Source organism: Crotalus tigris, unplaced genomic scaffold, assembly GCF_016545835.1.
Source record: "Crotalus tigris isolate CLP2741 ecotype Arizona unplaced genomic scaffold, ASM1654583v1 scf7180000024167.7108832, whole genome shotgun sequence".
In the NCBI taxonomy this organism is placed as follows: domain Eukaryota; kingdom Metazoa; phylum Chordata; class Lepidosauria; order Squamata; family Viperidae; genus Crotalus; species Crotalus tigris.
The window spans coordinates 1,608,398-1,631,075 of NW_024100417.1; the positions used below are offsets into that span (position 1 = coordinate 1,608,398).

At 38.4% G+C, this 22,678-nt stretch overlaps 1 protein-coding gene across 1 annotated transcript; it reads left to right on the plus strand.

The window, feature by feature from the left end:
- The first annotated feature begins 4,405 nt into the window (after positions 1–4,405).
- Positions 4,406–22,592, plus strand: SMPD2 (sphingomyelin phosphodiesterase 2). Its single transcript, XM_039323307.1, has 11 exons — positions 4,406–4,546; positions 8,359–8,407; positions 11,837–11,933; positions 12,382–12,458; positions 14,903–14,996; positions 15,093–15,182; positions 16,175–16,257; positions 16,535–16,667; positions 16,924–17,028; positions 18,319–18,469; positions 20,523–22,592. Exons 2-11 carry the CDS (start codon positions 8,361–8,363, stop codon positions 20,864–20,866), a joined length of 1,221 nt encoding a protein of 406 aa, XP_039179241.1. The 5' UTR covers positions 4,406–4,546; positions 8,359–8,360; the 3' UTR covers positions 20,867–22,592.
- The last annotated feature ends 86 nt before the right edge of the window (positions 22,593–22,678 follow it).

The window sequence follows — 22,678 nt, forward strand, 5'->3', positions numbered from 1 at the left end:
GTGACTTTTTCCCCATTGCCGGCAATGGGGTGGGCGTATTTTCAGTATGATGCATCTGGCCTGTGGGCCAGCAGTTTAACATGCCTGCCTTAGAAGAACTGCAATGTCTGACATCAATAACTTTTGGAAATACATCAGCCTCACACCCAAATGGAGATTAGTTAATGCAATAATTTTTCCAATTGCTACTTATAGCTATGAAACTTAGACTCTGAAAAAAGCAGATAGGAGAAGGGTGGATGCCTTTGAACTGTAGTACTGGAGGTGACTATTACGCATCCCATGGAATGCATAACCTTGCTTAAGGTCAAGATCGCCAAACAGAGACTGTCATACTTTGGTCATATCATGAGAGCTGACTCACTCAAAAGGTCAGTCATGCTGGGAGTGATCAGCGGAAAAAGGAGAAGAGACCACCCTAGCATCCGCTGGCTGGACACTATAAAAGATGACACTGAGATGGCCATAACAGATCTGAAGAGGGCAGTGCAAGACACAGGGACATGGAGAGTGCTGATCCATAGAGTGGTCAAGGTCAGACATGACTGAATGGCTGCTGATGACGACGGATTCCTTTCTACTAAGATTGTAGAAAACATGGTCTGCAAAAAATGCTCTGCTTTGATGAGGCTTTAATGAAACTCCTCTTACATGTAGCACTACAAAGTGAAGTGCACCTATTGTTAAAATTGATATCCATCATACCATATACTCTTTTCAAAATGATGAGCAAAATAAATCATCCTTAGAGGGACAGCTCTCTCCATATTTTGAATGGTCATTAGTGACATTAGCTTCAATTTAGGTAAATGCAATAAGTTTCAAGTCATGGTTTTATTTATGCCCTTAATTTGACATATATATACCCATCCTGCAAATCAGCTTTGGGATAAGCAACTGGCAAAACACAGGAAAGAAAAATAAGTAGAAAGTCAAATAGAGTAAAGACCAGAAATGAAAGAAAAAGGAAATCTAACTTAATCTGCATTATACCATTATCCTTACTTCAATACATTCATACAATAATTCCAGTACTGATTCTGCTCTTTAATCATAAATAAATAAATAAATAAATAAATGTAATCCAAAAAGAATGAAATATAATGACATATATAGTATAAAGCCTCCAACAGACATTTTAGAATAGAATAGAGCTGGAAGGGACTTTGGAGGTCTTCCAGCCCCCTGCTCAAGCAAGAGAACCTATATACCGTCTCAGACAAATAATAATTTAGCAATAGTTTGCAACACTTTACTGGTTTGCTCCTAATAGAAGCTCTGCTTTTTTGATGTTCTAATAAACAGTTGAAATTTTAAAAAAAGTAATTTGGTTCAACTGTATATTATGGAAAGCCTAAGGTCAACAGTTATTTGGCAATCCTGGCTTTCATTCAGTTCTCATGCTTAAATAAGGTATTCTTTTCTATACCTTGGGAAGATAACACAGAAACGTCAAGATGACACTGATAGAAAAACAATCACAAAATACAACTGAGTTATACTTGGATTGATTATATTCAACGCTCACTGCAATTCTTGGCACAGCCAGGAAAGCTATAAGTGGTAGAGCTTACCTTTGATTCCTAGCTATTTTCATGTTATGTTCTTGGTTTTAGCTTTTATTTTATTATGCCAGATTCATAAATTAAATAAAACAATAAAATCAATGCGGTAAAATGGCTCTTATAAATGTTTATCTTGGAATTTTATTCACTTTAATCCTATTATTGTGAAATATTTCACAAGTATTATTGTGCAAGTACAGTTTATTATTTTATTATGAAATAATAGGTCAGTTTTGAAAGTTGTGGTTTTTAAGATAAATGTACATGATATAATTTCAGTGAAAGGAACTGTATATGGTTAAGTGTATATATAGTATTGTAAGAAAAAAGGAAGAAGAGAAAAAAATGGTGATAAGAATATGCGGTATTGTTTCTGAAGTATGGTAAGAAAAATATATCTGATTCATGATAAATAAAGCAATGACACAAATGGATCCTTGTTGCTTCTTTACAGTGAAATTAGCATAGGAATAGCTAGGCAGCCATGTTAAAGTGCTACCTAGCAGTTTTTATACTGACAGAAATGTATATTGGCATAATCCCACTACTCTTGAGTTCTCCTCTGTCCCAGCAACAAGGCTAATGAATAATGTTGTTCTTTCTATTTTAATACAAGCCAAGATAAGCAAAGCAATCCATAGATTCCTCTTGGCTCTATTTCCCTCCCAAGAGGTGCATCTGCTGGGGTCATCAGAAAAGTCCAGAAGACAGCTACAACTTTGTGATTGAAGCCCTCCTCCAGGGGTCTTCAAACTTGACCCTTTTATGACTTGTGGACTTCAACTCCCAGAATTCCTCAGTCAGCGTGCAGGAAGAGGCACAGGACTAATATTGGCATAATCACAGATGACTTAAGTTTAAGAGGTTTCAGCTCTGGGCTGGAAATGTGACAAAGCAATGCATAAGCAAACCTGTGGGTATCTGGACATGTTCATGCCTAACTCAGGGCAGGTGAGGAAGCACCCAAAGAAATTTCTTTTGGATCCATTGATGCCTTAAACAGGAGCCATTAGGAAACTAAGTGGTTTTTATTTCATTTATAGATTTAGACAAGTGTTTTCTCAGCCGTAGCAACTTTAAGATACTGAGCTGAAGTCCACATACCATAAAGTTATAGACGTTGAAAAACATTAGACAACTAGAAATAGATTTTACCACTAATATCACTGGATTTTGCTTTCTGATTACTTATGGTGTATCTTATAGATTTTGGCTGCTTATCATGAAAATAATTTAACCTATCACATACCATTTCATAAAACAAATCTTCTGTTTTGCAATGTATACCCTTCAGTATCTGTTGGCCACACTGCACATATGAAATATACAAAACATGACTGTTGTTGAACCACATCCATTACACCAAGTACAATTGGAATATCTGTGGTGTGGCTCTGCTGCTTGGAATGTAGATAGATATACCAAGTACTGTTGTTGCAAGTGGGTCAGCAGTGTAAGAGAGTTGCATTATATGAAAAAGAACTGACCGCTCTGAATTTGGTTCCAGGAAAGAAAAACATGACACATGAACCACTTGTTTGACCCAACAAAGGTATTTTTGGCCTCCATATCACATCAAACTCAGAGTGATGGAAATGTTTGTGAAAATGATGAACAAGGAAGATGAAGATTTTTGTTTTTTGAGATAGATAGATAGATAGATAGATAGATAGATAGATAGATAGATAGATAGATAGATAGATAGATAGATAGATAGATAGATAGATAGATTTTCAAGAATAACTGTGGATAAGCTTAAGGAAAGCATTTTTGTTAGTCCACAGATCAGAAAAGTCACCAATGACAACCAGCTTGAAGATCTATTAGTTAGTGAGACCGAAGAAAATCACCTGACAGCATTCAAAGATGTAGTGGAGAATTTTCTTGGCAGCTACAGAGAACCAAACTACATTCAGCTAGATGACAAATTTCTTACAACATGCAAGATCATGAAGTGCAACATGTCACTGAAGATTGGTGTTCTGCATTCATACTTGGACTTCTTTTTAGGTTCAGTTAATGACGTACATGGTGAAAAGTTTCACCAGGACATTGACACAATGGAAAAATGCTATCAGGGCAAATGGAATCCATCAATGCTGGCTAACTATTGCTGGACACTGCAGCGAGCATTGGACAAAAATCAGCAGCAAAACATATAGCCCTGTTGAACTCATGCAGCATTTCAGGAACATTATGCAAATAAATATATTATAGTCATTAAAAGTTAATTTTATATTTCTTAAGATTCCAACATGATACAATCATTCTGAAAATATATTTGTGTTCAGTTTAAAAGGGTCTATCATAATCATCAGAAGTTTTTCAGGAAGCAAAACTTTTTTTAAAAAAAAATATGGTTGTCCAGTGTATTTTTTCTAAGGTCAAAAACAAAAGCAAACATCTAAATGATGTGTTAGATTTTTAAATTGGGTTAACTCAGGGATTGTGTTCATAAGAAAGGTAAAAAATCTGCACAAATGGCTTACTGGAGTTTTTGTGTGCACATGGAAAAATTCAAAGTTTAATTTTTTCTATCTTGAAACAGTCCTTAGATCATTAACTATTCCGAAAACTTTCAGCACTTTTAATTTGCACTTCAAGTGCCTTCCTTTTTTTGAAAGGGGAAAAAAAAACTTGTTGCACTAAACTGAGCTTACTCGGAGGAAAGTGGATACAAGCTCGAAAGTTACTTTGCCATCCATCTCCCCCTTCCGAGTTCCGCTTCTCCCTTTTCTACCCAGCGGCGTCTCCCCACGCCTTTTTCAGTCCGCGAGGGGAGGGAAGCGGGTTTAAACACAAGTTATGATGACATGAACGAAGGCCTACAAGACCCGAGATGCACTGCGCGCTGCACAGTGAAGCGCTGCTTCCCCGCTTTAGTTGTCGCTGCTTTGCTAGTGCCCAGACGGTCTTCGCGGGAATAATGGAGGGCAGGGAGTGAAAATTGGAGGTGGGCTCGATTGTGATAGAAATCCCAGGTATGCATCGGCTTTCCAAGCTCTTTCGGAGTCCTATATCGTTTGCACCGTTTGTTCTAGCTTTTCTCTCTTCCTTCCTCTTTCTCTTGCTGTCACAAGCAGCAGTTGTAGTATTTGCTTGAAAGCTGCTCCGAAACTGGGACACTCCTTGGTCTTGCCCCCTGGCTCCCCCCCCCCACATACATATATTGAAATAGAAGACTGATACCTGTTAAGGTGGAATGCTTGGCAGCCTTTTCTTTCTGTTTTAAAATCGATCAGGATTGAAGTCGAAGACACTCTGACTGCTATAACTCTGTTTAAAATACAGTGCTGGGAATGTTGCTATTGTGTTGCCTTGAACGTCAGATGGAAAAAAAGAGGCTTAATGTGAATTCAGTGTGGCCGAATATGTTTAATCTGATTTAGCAACTGAGCATTCTCTTCCAGCGAAAAGAGGACACACACAGTTCCCTTCCTGCTAATTGTTTTGTTAAGGTCTTTGGAAATGTTCAGTGGGGTGGGAAATGAGCCTCTCTGTTCTGCACTATCTCCTAACCCTAACCCTTCCCAAATTTGCTCAGAATGGATGTTAAAGCTTCCTTACGCAATGCCTCAAGAATCCCAAAAGTTTTTTGATTCAGTAGTTTAACTGGTGCACTGAATGACATCATGATGAAGATAAAGGTTCATTAGACTTGGACAGCAAAAGGTAAAACAACCATAGTAAACTTCTGTCTGTGCAGACGTTTATTAAACAATGCAGAGGAGCAAACCTTGGTGAGTTTATAGAGTGCATTTTTGAATCTCTGGTCTCCCTGCAAGACAAATCAGACTAAATGTCTTGGTCAGGGATGGGGAAGATAAATTCTAAATGTTTAATTAAAACCATTAATCAGAATGGTTGATGCTGGAAGTAAGTTGTTCAGCAACATTTACTAAAGTGAAGCGGTACTGTTTTATTCTTGAATTGTAATGTTGGGAACTCATAAGAGAATAATATAATAGAATGTTTACTGTTTCTGCCCAATACTGTGAGAAGGAATAACAGTTAATTCCTGAATTTTGTGAATGTATTATTGTTATATAGTTCTTTGTTGTGTCTGTGGAATTTGAGTCAAGTCTGTTTTTTCATAGATTGACAGTCATAGATTTGAATTCTTGTATTCTTGTATTTTGCTGTCATTGTCATCACACCATAGTACCAAAAGTTTCTTCTTGAAAACATCTTGTTTCAAGTTATCATTTTATGTACAGATTTGAGGAAAGGAAGAGTTGTCAATAACATCTCACGCTGTTTTTTACCTGAGGGAAAAATTAAGAAAAGCTAATACTGAATCTACAAACACAATGGTTCTCCAAGAACATCTCTCCCACTTTCAGATAAAGCAATAACTATAAAAACAATTATAATTTTATAGTAAGCATTTTACTATTTTATAGGTTCACTTTCTTAATCTTCCATTTATTTTTTATGATTCGTGCTGCAAGGCTGATTTCCTGTAAGTCATGTAGGAGATTGCATAATTAGCCTATACATCAATTATACCACAGTAATCTATGTGTGAAAAAGGGGTATGCTAGACAGCTAAGCTAGCTTCCTAGCATGTGCACATGTTGTAAGATGTGTTTGATCAGTTTATGGTTTCCTATTCAATATTCACTAAATCTGTGAAATTGTATTTTAGCAATATCATAATTCTTTGATAGTACATTAATATCACTATGTAGTAATTTCAGTCTTGTTGCCATATAATGAAGAGATCACCATAATGAAGTTTATTCAGGTAGCAAAGCCAAGCTCCATAAAATACGTAATTTTTTTAAGGTCACGGAATAAGGATTGCAAAGAAGAGCAACAAAGATGGTTAGGGAACTGGAGGCTAAAACATATAAAGAACAGTTGCTAGAATTGGGTATGTCTAGTTTAATGAAAAGAAGGACTAGAGGTGACATGATAGCAGTGTTCTAATATTTCAGAGGTTGCCACAAAGAAGAGGGAGCCAAGCTATTCTCTAAAGCAGTGGTTCTCAACCTGTGGGTCGGGACCCCATTTGGGGTTGAATGACCATTTCATGAATAGAGTCTAATTCTATTGGCTTTCAAAAGCCAATAGGAATTGCCCAGGCTGTCTCTGCCCTGCTGAGCCCGCCAAAAGTCCCATTCTGCAAACAGTGCTGCACCAGTTGAGTAGTCCTCGAATTACGACCAGTTGAGTACTCGATTTACGACCGGTTGGGGGTCGCGGCATTAAAAAGGTTGAGAACCACTGCTCTAAAGTACCTGAAGGCAGGACAAGAAGCAATGGATGGAAACTAACCAAAGAGAGAAGCAACCTAGAACTAAGGAGAAATTTCCTGGCAGTTAGAACAATTAATCAGTGGAACAACTTGCCTCCAGAAGTTGTGAATGCTCCAACACTGGAAGTTTTTAAGAAATTGGACAATCATTTGTCTGAAATGGTATAGGGTTTCTTGCCTCAGCAGATGGTTGGACTAGAAGACCTCCAAGGTCCCTTCCAACTCTGTTATTCTATGTTATTCTGTTAAAGTTAAATTGTAGGTCTTTGTTGGAAAGAGGCTTTTGTGTAATTGAGACAAGAAAGTGACTGACAGATTTGTTCATTAATTGTCAAATCATAACGTTTTAATGTGAGAGTCATTTCAGATGTTTTTAGTATTATAAACTGTATTAACCACAAACAAGCACATCCTGTTATAGGTTTGTGCAATAATATGAACCCAACCCAAGGCTGAAAAAATTTGTCACCCAAACTGATCCACATGTCTACATAACAATCTTTGTGAGCTCTCTAAGAAAATTGGAATAAATGTCTCACTACCAATGAATGGGAGAAAGCCTTCCAAACTTAGGAATAGACATTTACAGCAAATTTAGGGTAGAGTTCAACGATTTCTGACACAAAACAGCTAGGAAGCAAAATGCCAATTAATAAAACAAGGCTAGTAGCAGGAAACATATGATAGCCAAAACTGCATAACTATCACAAATTATACAAAAATGGAGATATGCACATATTCAAAATATAGTTGCTATTTCCTGTTTAAAACTCATACAGTACAGCATAAGATTTACCACCACCATTTTGTGTGGCTCTGACAGTGAACTGAAAAATGCTAAACCAAAAGTGAGAAAAAAAATGTTTGGCACAGTGAGCGGATGTAATTTCTAGAACAACTTTCCATAATTTGCTGACTGTCATCAACTTCAGCTACTGGCCATTTATCTAGGAATTATGGGAATTTATATCTACCATATCTAAGGGGCATCAGGTAAAAGGGAGGATGACTTTGATCTACTTCACTTGGATAGTTGTACCATACTTGGGCATTTCCTTTATGTGGACCCACTAAAATGTCACAACAGTGTGCAAGCTTTTGAGTTCTCTTCCATAATGCATAGTCCTGGGGAACTTGAAAGCTTGCATATTTTGGTTGATGGTTAAGAATGTATTGCTCAGCTGTGGATTTCAAAAGCTTTTTAGTATTCATGAACATTTCTTGACTGCTTTTCACTAATTAAACGGATAGAAATATTCAAGTGATGACAAAGGGTTTATCACAGAGGCTTCCTCTGTCCTTGTACATCAAACCTTAGGCTCCTAGCTGTGAATCAGTTCCATCAGCTGCCCCACCCCACCTTTACCTTGCTTGAAAGTCTCTAAACCATAGTTCTTAGCTACAATTCCTGTTCTTCTGGCAGGGGGGGAAAGGTCAAGCTTAAGTCCCAGATTGCTTAAAAGGTTGAAATGAAACTTCTCATTGTGTTAAATTTTGATTGGAATTCACCTCTACATTGTCTTACATCCACAGCAATGGAGGGTTCTCAAATGCAGCTTCGTATCTTTGACCTCAATTGCTGGTGAGTTTATCTTTTTCATTTGTTTGGGGCATCTTTGACCTGAACAGCTTTTTTCACTATGACTTATTTCTAATATATTATCAAGAGTTCTGAATTGTATTCATTACTTTGAAAACTGTGGCATGTGGGTTTTTTCCTCATTGGGGCTTATTGTTTTTATCCCAAAGCAGGCTATCGGATGCCCTGTCTTTATGCTGTGGGATTTTAGTGTGTGGTGGTGGTGATGTTAAATATTCCTTGAATGCTATTGGCTTCTCTTTTCTTCCTGTTCTGCTTTCTGGACCACAAGTTCTTAGTTACAATTTTATAATAGTTACAATAGAGTTTTGGTTGTATGGGCAGCTTTGCCAAAATGATGGAGATGTGGGTTAAACTTTAGGAGAGAAATGGGTTAAAAAGGAGAGAAGCAACCTAGAACTAAGGAAAAACTTCCTGACAGTTAGAACAATTAAGTGGAACAACTTGCCTCCAGAAGTGGTGAATGCTCCAACACTGAAAGTTTTTAAGAAGAGACTGGACAGCCATTTGTCTGAAATGGTACAGGGTTTCCTGCCTGAGCAGGGGGTTGGACTAGATGACCTCCAAGGTCCCTTCCAACAACAACAACAATAACAACATCATCATCATCATTATTATTATTAGCTACAATAATGCATATTTGAAAAGGTCTTCAAATACAACTCTTCTGATATTTGGGGCAAGAATGATTGATTATGCCTGCAGTTGTGATAGTTCAACTTTAATTCTCCATTAGGCAGCTAAACTGCTTTGAACAATATAATTCTCTTAAGGTTTTCTTAGTTTTTATTATCTTTACAGTTTAAGTAGCAAACATTTTATCAGCTGACATCATTTCTGTGCTAGGTGCTAGGTCACTTGCTTGGAAAATTATTATTACACTTTCCAAGATAAGATGGAGTAACTGATCCATGTTGTATTAGTAGCTCCAGCCTATGAATCCCTTTTGTACTATTTACAAAACAAAAAAATAATATTCAGAGAGGGGTTTTTTTTCCAGAGATTTGAGGCATTTCATTTCATTCCAGAGACTTGAGGGACGTTCAGATTCCAGTGCTGATCTAGCTTGCAAATATATCTGAACAGTAAAATTTAATTGCTTGTCATGGGATTGGGGCACGATTCTATTTTTGTTCTTGTTCCCTGTAATACATTTGTCGCAAATACAAAAAAAATATGCTTGTGTATTACAGAGAACAATTCTTATTCCAATAAATTATTTGCAGTGTTAGTTCTCTGACTTCTAAAAAATATGTTTTCATAAAACACCGTGTTTTAAAAAATTACCAGTTTCCTAGTTCTACGTTAAAAATTCAAAATCCCTTTTAACATACCAGGATTCTTGACCTTCCTTTTACTGCAGGAATAGGCCAGGTCTCATTCTTCAGATTGTTGTTCCATTTCATCCTATGGTTTGCTTTTTTTTAGATTTTTTTTTAAATCCTACCATTATTACTTTATAAGTAACTCAGTAAGGTTAACATACATGATATGCCTTCCTCCTTCCATTTTCTCCACAATAACTCTGGGAAGTGAATTGGCCTGAGAGAAAGAGTGATTGGCCCAAAGTTACCTGGATAGTTTTCATGCCTAAAGTGGCGTTAGAACTCACAGTCTCCTGGTTTTAAGCCAGTGCCTTAATCACTGCACTAAACTGGATCAACATGCTGGATTTCTGATATTTAGGAAATGTTATTTGCTATTATGCATTTAAACAGATAGCATTTGGAGGGAAGGATAGAGGTGTGCTTTTAGAAAATGGATGAGCATCAGCAAATCTTTAGCACATATAGCACATTTGTAGAATGTGGTGGTAAAAGAAACTCCCTCCCCACACATAATTTGAGCTGCATTTACTATCAAACCTGTAAGATGCCCCTTCCCCCACACACATTAACTGCTTTAAATGCATTGACATCAGCCTGAATTGACCCTGAATGGCAAGAAGGGGAAGAGTCAGTCAGGAACCTGTGGCCCAATAAACCAAACTGTTTATAGTCACTGACCATCTCTCAAAGATTGTATAGCTAGCATGCTCTAATCGGAATATATACTGTAGATAGTACTAAGATCACATGGATGGGTTTTATCAAAAACATTCTAACATCATGCTGTAATTTCCACAGTGCGTGCCTTTGTTTCTTTATCTTGCCTTTGCAATGTAGTAGGACAAGGTTATATAAACTATGGTTCTCCTTTGCCATGGCTGCTCAGCAAAGTGTCAGGGATTTGCTGGGAGCCCAATATATACTGTATGTTAAAATTTTGCTGCATCAAAGTGATTGGGTTGCTTTAGGTGAGTCAGGGTTTTGGCCATAATAAGATTAATCCCTTGAACTTGAATTTAGGAAGACTCTATTTGACAAAACAGCTCCCAGTGTTAGGTATATCTGCGTGTTTTCATAATTCTGAAAAGACACACAAAGGAATTAAATATCATTCAACATTGTTAATCTAATCGAATCTTCATGTTTTTGGTTTGGCCACTAAGGTTTTTATTGATCTATTTCTAGGAGCTATCCTTTAATTTCTGAAAGCTCCCTAATTTTCCCTGTCTTGATGGTAGGATTTAGTCCTCAAATAAGGTCCACTGGGCTGTTTTTATTCAATGTTTCTAGACATTTTAGTGTGTCTTAATAGGGATCATCTTAAGCGTATATGCATAAATTGGTGACACTGTATATTTTTATACTGTGCAGTATATTTATATTTAAAGGAATTGCAATGGATAATGATGTTAACTGTCTCCTTTACTATGGTCCAGGCAAAAATAGCTCCATCTAATGGTTGAAGTATTGGGAATGAACTGAGATGGCTTTGGGCCATCTGGCTAGTTTCAGTTCAATTTACTTTGTTAGGGTGGTATTATAGGGATAAAATTAATCTTATTTAGTAAGCTGATTAAAAATAGTTTGAGCATGTGCACATATTAGTAGAAGTAGGCACTTTGGATATGCACATGCACATGTGCACATCCAAATAAATAAGTAAATACTTTACCAGCAATTGGGAAACAAAATAACCACAAGCGTACCAATCTTTGGGTGTGAATACATTATAGGCACATTTCTAGAAATGCAGTAAAACAGATTTGATATGTTAAGTTAAGTCAAGGCCTTAATAGTTATTCTAACAAGCTGACCTGCATTTTACAGCAGGAAGAAGAAGTGTCTTTGGTAACCCATGTCCCTGAGTCCTGTGTCCCCACAAGCATGCACTCTGGGACCAGGCACAGATTAGGAAGGATGTTACATGCGTTGAACAGAGGGAGACACATATGAAGTTAAAGGAACATGCAATAATAATACTTTTGTATAAGCAAACATACAAATTGATTCATTGTGAATTCTTATTCCAATCCCTCACAATGGTGATCCTCACTCCTCTCCCTTTCCTTTTCACCTTGTCTAGGGCCATTCGTTACCTGAGCAAATTACGGCGAGAGCGGGTTGCGTTGATTGGGGATGTCCTTAACCAGGAGGGATTTGATCTGGCACTCTTACAGGAGGTAAAGATTTCACATTCTGGAATGGATCTTGTTAGAACAAAAAGTGGGATTTTAATCCTACTTCATCTGGTGACATATTACATTTTCATACATGATGTTAAAAGCATGGTTTGTTTTGTTGAAGAAAATATCATGTCCTATTTCATACAGTACTAGTCATAAGCCCAAACTCAACAAATGACATTATGGCTTAGTGTGATGGGTAAATTCAACCACTGGAAGGGTGTGCCTATTTGTTGTTACACAGATCAGCAGAGGCCTTCTTGCCGCGCTCTAGAGAAATCTTAAAGGACTCTGCACAGTTGCAGAAAAACATAAAAAATGCAAGAGAGTTATTTTGGGACTGGCAATTAATTGAAGATAAGCTTAGGGACCTTGGTCCCCAGATCAACATGCCATTTTGTTACTTTTTTCACAGTCACTGTGGTGATAGCATTTTGCTTTTCAGGTATGGAGTGAAAAAGATTATCTCGTGCTGCAAAAGAAACTGTGTACTCATTATCCTTCTTCCCACTACTTCAAAAGGTAAAAATGAAGTTCAGGTAATCTCTTACGTTTTCTTTTGTTTAACTTCCGAAAGGCATAGATATCAAGTTGATACTACTTAATAAGGCAGAAAAAGCCTTCCTAGTTCAGAATCAGGAGCACTGGTGGCGCAGTGGTTAGAATGCAGGATTGCAGGCAAACTCTGCCCACTGCCAGGAGTTCAATCTTCACTGGCTGAAGGTTGACTCAGCCTTCCGTCCTTCTGAGGTTGATAAAATGAGGAATCAGATTGTTGGGGGCAATATGCTGACACTGTAAACTGCTTAGAGAGTGCTGTAAAGGGGTATATGTCTAAATGCTATTGCTATTGCTATCATGATGTCACTTTGTCCAGGTAGCATTCCCCAGTCTGGTGCTCAAAATATATTTGATTGCCTTTTACCATCTCTAGAAAGCAGATTACAGTCATTGTTCTGTTTGGGGTGTATCACTAAAGTTTTTGCAAGATTTTAATTTCAAGAAGAACACAGTTTCAATTTGTGTCCATGGCTGAAGGATAACACAAGCTTTTTTGTTGTTGTTCCATCTTAAAATTAGCTGGATTTTTCTGTCTAACTGGACAAAGTATGATTAGACTTAAAAGTAGGTAAAGACAAAAGTTGGCACATTGGGTCTTGAGGATCCTAGAGCCTCCATTGATCATGGCACTCAACAACACTGGTATGATTCATACACAATTGTAGTCTAAATCTTAAAATTAGCATAATAGTTTTTTTAAATTGATCCAACTCTATTTCTCCCAGACAAGGACAGGGAAAAGTATATATAGTTCAGCTTTATTGAGGATATATAAATGGAATCAGTTGGGTGTAGTGGGTGAGGTACAAGTCTACAAACCATTAAACCGAGTTCTAGCCCCACCTTAGGCACATGAAGCCAGCTGGTTGATCTTGGGCCAGTCACTGACTCTCAGCTGAAAGATACCAGTTGGGAGAAGGTGGTTGAAAGCTTCTAAACAAAGAGCTATGTTGGGCTGCCACAGAGATTGAAGTCTTTTCCAGAATTTTTCTGCAAAAATATGTGTTCTTGACTGTACCTAAACATTGTTGGACTTAGCTTCCTAACAATGATTGTCTTTTGCTTTTCAACTGACTTGTGTATCTTTAGTAGTCCCTGCCTACTAGGTGTGGCAGGTTAATTGAACAGCCTGCAGATTTGCTTTAATGGGATGTGGTCTCAATTGGGACCTGTTATGCTACTTGTTCTTGACAGTGAGGCCGATGAACTTGGAGCTATTACTGGTTACTAAGGATATAGCTTACATGCAAACGTGGCAGGATGTTGAGTCATACTCGTATCACACTGGGAGACTGGTTGAATTTCCTGTACTACTTTGAGCCGTATTGACTCTTGAGTAACTAGATCCCCAGATCTGCTATGGTAGAAAACAAAAGGAATGATAAAAATATACATTGTATAACTTAAATGCAACTGATCATGGAGCAGCTTAGTATTTTTGTGTAAATTTTAGCATACGGATCAGATAAATTGTCTTGTGATTACAAATATGATCAAAAAATGTAGTTGTATTGTGGCTTAAAGTATATACAGTACAGGCAGTCCTTAATTGAGCCCAAAATTTCTGTTGCTAAGCGAGACAGTTGTTAAGTGAGATTTGCTCTATTTTACATTTTTCTTGCTGCAGTCATTAATAGAATGGCTTCAGCTGTTAAGTTAGTAACATGGTTGTTAAGTGAATTTGGCTTCCTTGTTGACTTTGTTGTTCAGAAGATCACAAGGTGATCATATGACCCCAGGATATGGCAACTATCATGTAACCATGGAGATGTTGCAGTGGTCGTAATGGTGAAAAATAGTTATAACTCCCTTTTTCAGTGCTAATGTAACTGAATGGTCACTAAAAAAACTGTTGTAACTCAAAGTCACCTGTACATCCAATGTATATGTAGCTGTTGAAACCCCAGTTCATGGCAAGCTTCAATTTCTGGTGGTTTTGTAAAATGTCACTCTGTTCTCAGAGAGCCGGGAATAATTCCAAAGGTTCTAAAAATGCTGCTTTTTCTCTGGAAACCTTTACCTGTGTTCCTCATCACAGAGTTATATTCCAGAAAGCTCAGCTTTAGATTCATATGGCAGGTAGGAATGGAGTCCTGTTCTCAATCAGAGACATGAAAACCCCTTTTTACTTTAAGTCCTGAGAATTAACTCCACTTGCCAAAATTTGGTGGCAAACTGCCAAATAATGGTACAGTTATTTGCAAAAGCCACATAAATTAAATGCATAAAGCTTCCAGTACTCTTAATCCAAGAAATGAGAGAAAGAAGTGGAGATTCTTGCCCTCACCACTTCCAGTGACGTTGTCGCCCCGAGAGCTTTGGCCACTGACAAAAAGTGTGGTCCCAAACTCTCAAAGTCTGCCCACCATAGAGAAGATAATGATTTGGTGTCTGTTCTTCTGCAGTGGGGTGATTGGCAGCGGGCTCTGCATCTTCTCCAAACATCAGATCCTGGACACCTTCTTGTACCAATATTCTGTGAATGGCTACCCATACATGGTGAGTAACATGCTTAGGAAAGAGTGCAAGGCACACCTATTTGTATTCGTTGTTTCAGTTTTGCCCGTGTTTTATATATGCTGTATTCTTTCACAGTTCCAGCATGGAGACTGGTTCGGTGGCAAATCCGTGGGTCTCATAGTGCTAAAGATCGAGGGCATTATTTTCAACGTCTATGTGACTCATGTGAGCATCCCTATTTGTTTTATTTTGTTGCACTTTAAAATTATGAAAGCTTTTCTCAAATCCCTCATTTAGACCAAGCTGTCAAAATAACTACGTCATGTGGAAAGGGGTGAAGAGTACTTTCCATCTTTTGACTTGAGTTAGGAAGATGCCATCTTCATGAATTCACACCCTCAGTAATACCTTGCTGTTGGGTTCCACATCTTCCTGCACAAGTGGCTATTTTGCATCTTGACATCTGGGTGGGCAAAGTCAGGGTTTTTCTGTGTGCCTAGAGAAAATGTGGTTAGTCTTTAGAGCTACAGATCAATGGTTTTGTACTGCTATTAGAAATCTGGAACAAGATTTCTGAAAAGGAGGAAGATTGAACAAATCTATACTGTTCACTATATTTAGTGTATGTGAATGGAAGCAGTTTATTTGTGAATTGTGAATTGTGAACCAGTACCAGGCTAAAAACCAGGAAACTGTGAGTTCTGGTCCTGCCTTAGGCATGAAGCCAGTTTTGGGCCAGCCACTTTCTCTCAGTCCTAGGAAGAAGATGGTAGCCAACCACTTCTGAAAAATCTTGCCAAGAAAACTGCCAGGACTAGTCTAGGTGGTCACCAGGCATCAACACTGACTCAAAGGCTCTCCTCCCCCCAAAAAACAAGATATCACATATTTGTTTCTGGTGTGTATAAATATTCACATTTACATTATTCTTGATTCAGGAGACAAAGCAGTCATTAATGCTAAAATTAATTTACCTGTGATCTAAGATTAATCAAACAATTCTACACTACGCATATCAAAAAGTCCATTTTTATCATGAGACTTTCGGGAAGAAGCTCATGACATAACTTAAATTCTTTCCACCTTTCTCTTGTAACCATGAACCAAGATTTTTTTCTGCTATTTTATATTCAGCAACTAAAATGAGTGTGGAAATAATGGCTGTGTAATTTCATAGATAATGCACATAATTTTTATACATTTATTTTTCCCCCCAGCTCCATGCTGAATATTGTCGAGAGAAGGATACATACCTGCCCCATCGTGTGGTTCAGGCCTGGGAACTTGGCCAGTTCATACAGTAAGAATTATAGCTGTAGAATTCAAACAAAGTTTGTGCTGTATTGGAATCCAATGACAGGGGCTATGTCACTAGTGTCCCCTTGGTCCCCTGAAAGTTAACTTTAGCTAGCTAAAAGTTAAAAGCTTTAGCTCAGGAGAAGCTCAGTTTATTTCATACCAGAGAGATTGAGAAGGATGTTTATTAATTAGGGATACATTTCATATAACAGTGTTTATATTTCTCTCTTCAAAAAAGCTCTTCTGGCTTGTTTTGTGATTCTCTCCCACCTTTCCAGGCATACCTCCAAAGGAGCTGATGTGGTGCTGCTTGGAGGAGACCTGAATATGCACCCAGAAGATGTTGGCATCCGGCTATTGAGAGGATGGACGGGGCTGCGAGATTCCTTCATAGCTGCAGAGAAAATTAAAGTGAGCATCTTTGCATGCACAAGTACTTGAATATGTCCATGTGTGATATTATCATCGAGACTCAGAAACAATTATTTTCACTCATTCAAAAGATGGATGTACAGTGACCTGTTTTATCCCCCATTTTGGGCTATCCCCCATTTTGTTCCCCCAAGTTTAGATTTCTGCGATGGAAATCCAGTTCACCTCTTGCACTCTTGCAACTACTCTAAGTGTTGTGTTTAAGAGTCTCTGTTGTCTCTGATCTTTTTCTCAGGGCTGTGAAGATGGCTGTACCCTTGTGCCAGCCAACTGCTACATCAACAAGAAAGAACTGCAGTGTTATCCCCAAGGGATTCGTATTGACTACATTCTTTATAAAGTACGTGCAAGTTAATATCTAGAAAACAGAGACTGAGCAAAATGTTGTAGAGAGAGTTTGGGAAGCAGGTGACAATGAAAGCTCTCTCATTTGAAAAACACTTCCCACTAAACAAGGCAGCTGCTCCATGTTTTCAACTTTATCCTTTGGTAATGGGTTCAGCTACTAGTTATTTACTGTTGTGTTCATTTGACAGTTGCTCTCAGGCGAGGAAGGTCCAGACAGTGCTAGTATGGTGTGTGCAAAGCTAAGAGCAGAAGGGTTGTGTGGCACTTCAGCATCAAGGACAGAATCCAAGGCATCTGTCTGAATGTTGTAAATTGAATGCACCTTTTTTTTTTTTTTTAACCAGGGGATGTGAACATTGGGTGTGTGTGTATAGGGGGAGCAACTCCCTGACCCCAGGGAAAAAAATGACTTAGGAAGTTGCAGAAAAACACTACCTGAGCACATTTGTCTGTTCTGAAGCATTGTGCAGCCTTAAAATGTAGGTTTGTGCATTACTATCCTGGAACATTGAAATCATTTGATTGAACCCAGAGGAACAATACTTTCACAGCTATTGTTCCTTCCCATTTCAAAACAATGGTTTATGATGGAAAAGTCACCTTTAATCTATGAATCTCTTTTTCCAGCAGGAAGGGAAATAACAATTACAGCTGCTTTCTTAATCTGAATCTGAACACTTCTAAATAGTCTCTTGAGATACATTCAGGAGACTAAAGTGAAATTCATGGGAATAGAAAACTGAAAATTCTTTTTAAGCTCTCCTTTAATTTGCTGTTCTCTGATGTTTATCATTAAAATGGAGGGCCATTTTAGATGTATTGTGAAAAATCTCAACTGTTTACTATCTAATTTTTTGGGAGCAAGATAGAAAGGAATACCTTAAATCAGAGCTGTCTTTCAGTGGACAAGTACCTATGTACTACTTAAATCTGAAGATATGGTAATGGACGTTAAATGGCAATTGTTGACATTTAAGATTAATTAGATAAAAAATTATCCAAAGGAACAAACTGCCAGGAGATGTTGTAGAATCACATTCCTTGGAGATACTTACCTTTGTGGATAGATTATATGACAACATGTATAGTGAAATTTCTCTTAGAGTAAATCTAGTTCCTTTTGGACATTTCAGACTGCTACTGTTTTTCTAAGAAAACAACATTCCATTTTTTTCTGCATTATTGGTAGCTCATTAATCTAGCTATAACATTTTAGGAGATGTTTCTTTAGTTATGCTATTTGCAGATAACAGTTTGCTACCTTGTCTGTCCTTTTTTATAGGGCTCATCTCAATATGATATTAGATGCAATATTCATGAAACTACTACGGGAACTGCTCCTGGCAAGGATTTTCCTTACTCTGACCATGAAGCTGTCAAAGTGACACTCTCTATAGTCCAATCAAATAAAAGTGAAAACAATCTTCCAGTTGGTGAGTGTTCAAATTTCATTGGTTTCCCACAAGCGAAGCTAAAGCAGGAGGAATAGAGAATCTGTGGCCTTCCAACTATTGCTGTACTACAATGACCATCATTCCTAGACAGTGCGGTTACCTATTATTGAAAGATTCTTCGAGCATCTATAATATTAAGCAGTGTCTGGAATCTCCAGATTCCCTATGCCTCCGTGAGAAGGTTCTTAGGATCGGTCAAACGAAAGGTAGCGGGCAATGATTTTCTTGTGAACTAATTCACTTTTCTTTATTTGCAGCGTAACAAAGAAATATATACATTTATAATAACAATAACAACAATAATAATAGTAGTTGGAAGCAACCTTGGAGGTCATCTAGCCCAACCCCCAGCTCAGGCAGGAAACTCTATACCATTTCAGACACATAGCTGTCCAGTCTCTTTTTAAAAACTTCCAGTGTTGGAGCATTCACAGCTTCTGGAGGCAGGTTGTTCCACTGATTAATTGTTCTAACAGTCAGGAAATTTCTCCTTAGTTGTAGGTTGCTTCTCTCTTTGGTCAGTTTCCATCCATTGCTTCTTGTCCTGCCTTCAGCTGCTTTGGAGAATAGCTTGACTCCTTCTTCTTTGTGGCAACCCCTGAGATATTGGAACACTGCTATCATGTCCCTCCTCGTCCTTCTCTTCGTTAAACTAGACATACCCAATTCCAGCAACTGTTCCTTATATGTTTTAGCTTCCAGTCCCCTAATCATCTTTGTTGCTCTTCTCTGTACTCTTTCTAGAGTCTCAACATCTTTTTTACATCGTGGTGACCAACATTGGATGCAGTATTCCAAGTGTGGCCTTACCAAGGCATTGTAAAGTGGTATTTTCACGTAATTTTGATTCTATCCTTCTGTTAATGCAGCCCAGCACTGTGTTGGCTTTTTTGGCAGCTGCAGCACACTGCTGGCTCATACTTAAGTTGTAGTCCACTAGGATACTAAATCCCCATCACAGTTACTACTATTGACTACTAGTAGTTACTATTACTGTTATCTTCAACAGCTTCATCTACTCTCCCTCTTTTTGTTTCTGTCTTCAAGGGAATATAGTGAATTGCTTTATGGCCTAATTGCTCTACCATTCTGGGATTAACTAGCTCCCTGCCTGCAATAGCCGGGCTTCTGCTAAAATTGACTATACCTCCATTAAAATATAATTGTTACTAAATTCCCAAGATAGTTAATCAAGGACTTTAATTAAAACTTTAGCTGGCGATCTCTTGCAATCAACACAAACTTGATTTTTCTCTCTGGTTTCTTCTTCCTCTGGATGTCTCTGCTGAATATACCAGTGCTTTGTTACATAATTCTCTTTTTCGGTGATCATCAATTACCCCAGAGTCTGCATGGGACTGCTAAATCTTTCCTTGCTTGACGATTGTCTTCTTCTCTTTCTTGGAATCTGAGCCAGAACACTATTACTCCCTGCTAGCTTTTTCAGCTCATTTAACTCTATGCAAGTTTGTGTATGAAAGCCTCTTATCATACCCCATGTTTAGTCTGAAGTGATCATTCCCGTAATTACAGTTTGTATATCTAGGACAGCGGTCTCCAACCTTTCTGTCTCAGCAGACTGGTGGAGGCAGCGGTAGCAGGATGGGGAGAGGGAGTGGTTTTAATGGGTGCGTGTGTGCTGCTTTCACAAATGCAACTTTGCATGCACATGGGCTTGCCCACCACTTCCCCGGCCTGGTTCCGAACAGGCTGCAGCCCAGCATTGAGCCACGGACCAGGGATTGGGGACCCCTGATCTAGGAGATTCTATAGCAGGATAGCAGATGCTGTTTGCCTTCTCTGTTTTGTCACAGCCTATATCATTATTCATCTATATTTTTCTAGCCAGGCACTTATATAAAACTAATTTCCCATTTTGTTAATTTCAGAAAGAAAACTATCCATTGGAGTAGCCAAATAACTCCCTCTCTCTTTCTCTTGATAAAATAGCAATCAGTCTGTGACAGCTGAATCTCACTGTGCAGAATTAACAGCTTCATGTGGTTGAAATCACTATTCTCTTTACTTTTAGAGCCAGTTCTGGTGGATGTCTTGAACGAAGCCCGTCTGGAGGTGCAAGTGGGGTTACATTCAGCAAAACGGCAGCAGTATTTGTGTGGCCGCATGGCCGTCCTGGCTGTGCTTCTGCTGGTCATACAAGGAGCCATGGCAATGAGTTCCATATTTGGTGGAGCTCTCCAGCAGCCCTTCCCCAAGTTCTCCTTCTCTTTGCTCAGTCTACTCTCTGTGTCAGTCCTGCTTATCTCAGCTGTGCTCTATCTCTTCCACATCATCGAAGTGAAGGTGCTGCGGGGAACAGAGGAACAAATGCGGGTGGGGCTGAAGACGCTCCAGGAGAAATTCAACAGCAGGTGAAACATTTGATGGCTGCACTGATGGCATGAACCAAGAGACTGGGCAGAGGTGGAAATAACAAATCCCTCTGTGATTCTCAGCAATAACAGTTCACTGGTTCTAAATAAGGAATGGTAATTAACCTTTGATACTGTAAAGGGGGGAGTTTAATAGGCTGGATTTTTGAGCAGTAACATTTTTAGATTTTTTTGTGCTGAAGCCATGGGTGGATTGTGAAACTAACCTGGCTATTTAAAAAAAAACAATTTTTATCGTAAAATACTATTTTAATAGAATTAAACACATACTGGACTGTTAAATTTGTATTGAGAAAGCAGGTAAGAACAGATGCGTAAAATAAAATGCTCCTATTTATACAGCTACTTTTCCTGCAACTATAATGTTTTCAGCTGTACTAAGTAAATGGTAACGACTATTGATAGAAATCTGTTTTTAGTATGTACCTTGTTGTGTAACACTTTAGCATTTCTTTACACTTTAGATCAGGGGTCCCCAATCCTCAGTCCGTGGACCGCGGCATGCCAGCAACCAGTCCACACAAACAAGCAAAGCCCCATCTGCAGGATATAGGCAGCATACAAAACCACATTCCCTCCGGTCCATGCAAAGAAAAACCTCTCTCCACAGAACTGATCCCTGGGCCCAAAAGGTTGGGGGCCTCTGCTTTAGATGACCATGTACAGTGCATTAGTTTTAGGAGCTGTCCAGTTCCTGGTGCTTAATTGTAGGAAGGGATATCTTCAGAATTTAGCAGAATATCATATATAGTCCATCCTTAAGTTCACAGAGAAGAGCAATACATGTTACCTTAAGATGACTTAAGGTATCCCTCTTCTCTCAAGAGTGTCAGAGTCCAGTGTAACCAAAATCTGAAACATCTGGGTTTTGGCCAAGACAAATTTGATGGAGTCTTATTCGATGTATATGGTAAAGCTGATATACACCACCCCTCCCTCCTGTCTCCTTATGGCACATGCACACAGCCCTCCCTTGATCTTTCTGTTCCCCCACTTCCTTTAGTCATTGCCGCCCTCCCCACTTTTGCCCAGATGATATAGGTGTATTTTGGACGGGGCACACAGACCAGTCAGACCTGGATCTTGTCATAGAACACTCAATGACTGAAATGTTTGCAAACCCTATTACACCTATGTTCAGGTGGGGTTAATCAGAACCAACCACGACGAGAGGAACTTGAGTCAAAAAGTGATTTTTGAAACACACAAAGCTTTGATACCCATGCTGAAAATATAATAGAAATTAGTTATAAATCATCCAATGTCTGTAAAGAAGTAGGCAACCAGCTCTTTGGTATCTTTCGTACATGCATTTCTTTCATCTACTAATTTTCTTTTTTTCTCAAAAATACTTGGTGTGAAAATTAATTTTAACTAGTTTCAGTTCAAATTTAAGGTCAGGCTTGACTTAATTACCTCTAACTAAGAACTATATTATCTGCCTTGGCCGCCATTTGCAGCTTGCTGAAAGCCAAATAACATAATCCTGGCCACTTCTTGGAAGAAATTGGGTCAAGACCAAGAAAACTTTGGAAAAAGCTGGATGAATATTTCCTCTATTGTGAAATTAACTTGGATAAAAAAAGACAGAACAGTGTTTCCTTTTCACTCCATTATGTTTATTGGAGCTGTGCCTGTGAAAAGCCAGTTGGCTTATATCGATCTAGAAGTAGACACTTTCAGATTATAAACTGACTTTAGTTACCAAATAATGTTTGTTCACTTGAAATTTTTCTCCAGGAGCAGCGTATTTGCGATCTGCATCCACATTCATCGTTTATTTTGCAGGAAAAGC

Coding starts and splice junctions, on each gene's coding strand:
- SMPD2 (XM_039323307.1), top strand. CDS start 8,361: ATGGAGGGTTCTCAAATGCAGCTTCGTATCTTTGACCTCAATTGCTG. Junction 8,408..11,836: donor ATCTTTGACCTCAATTGCTG/GTGAGTTTATCT, acceptor CACCTTGTCTAG/GGCCATTCGTTACCTGAGCA. Junction 11,934..12,381: donor ATCTGGCACTCTTACAGGAG/GTAAAGATTTCA, acceptor TTTGCTTTTCAG/GTATGGAGTGAAAAAGATTA.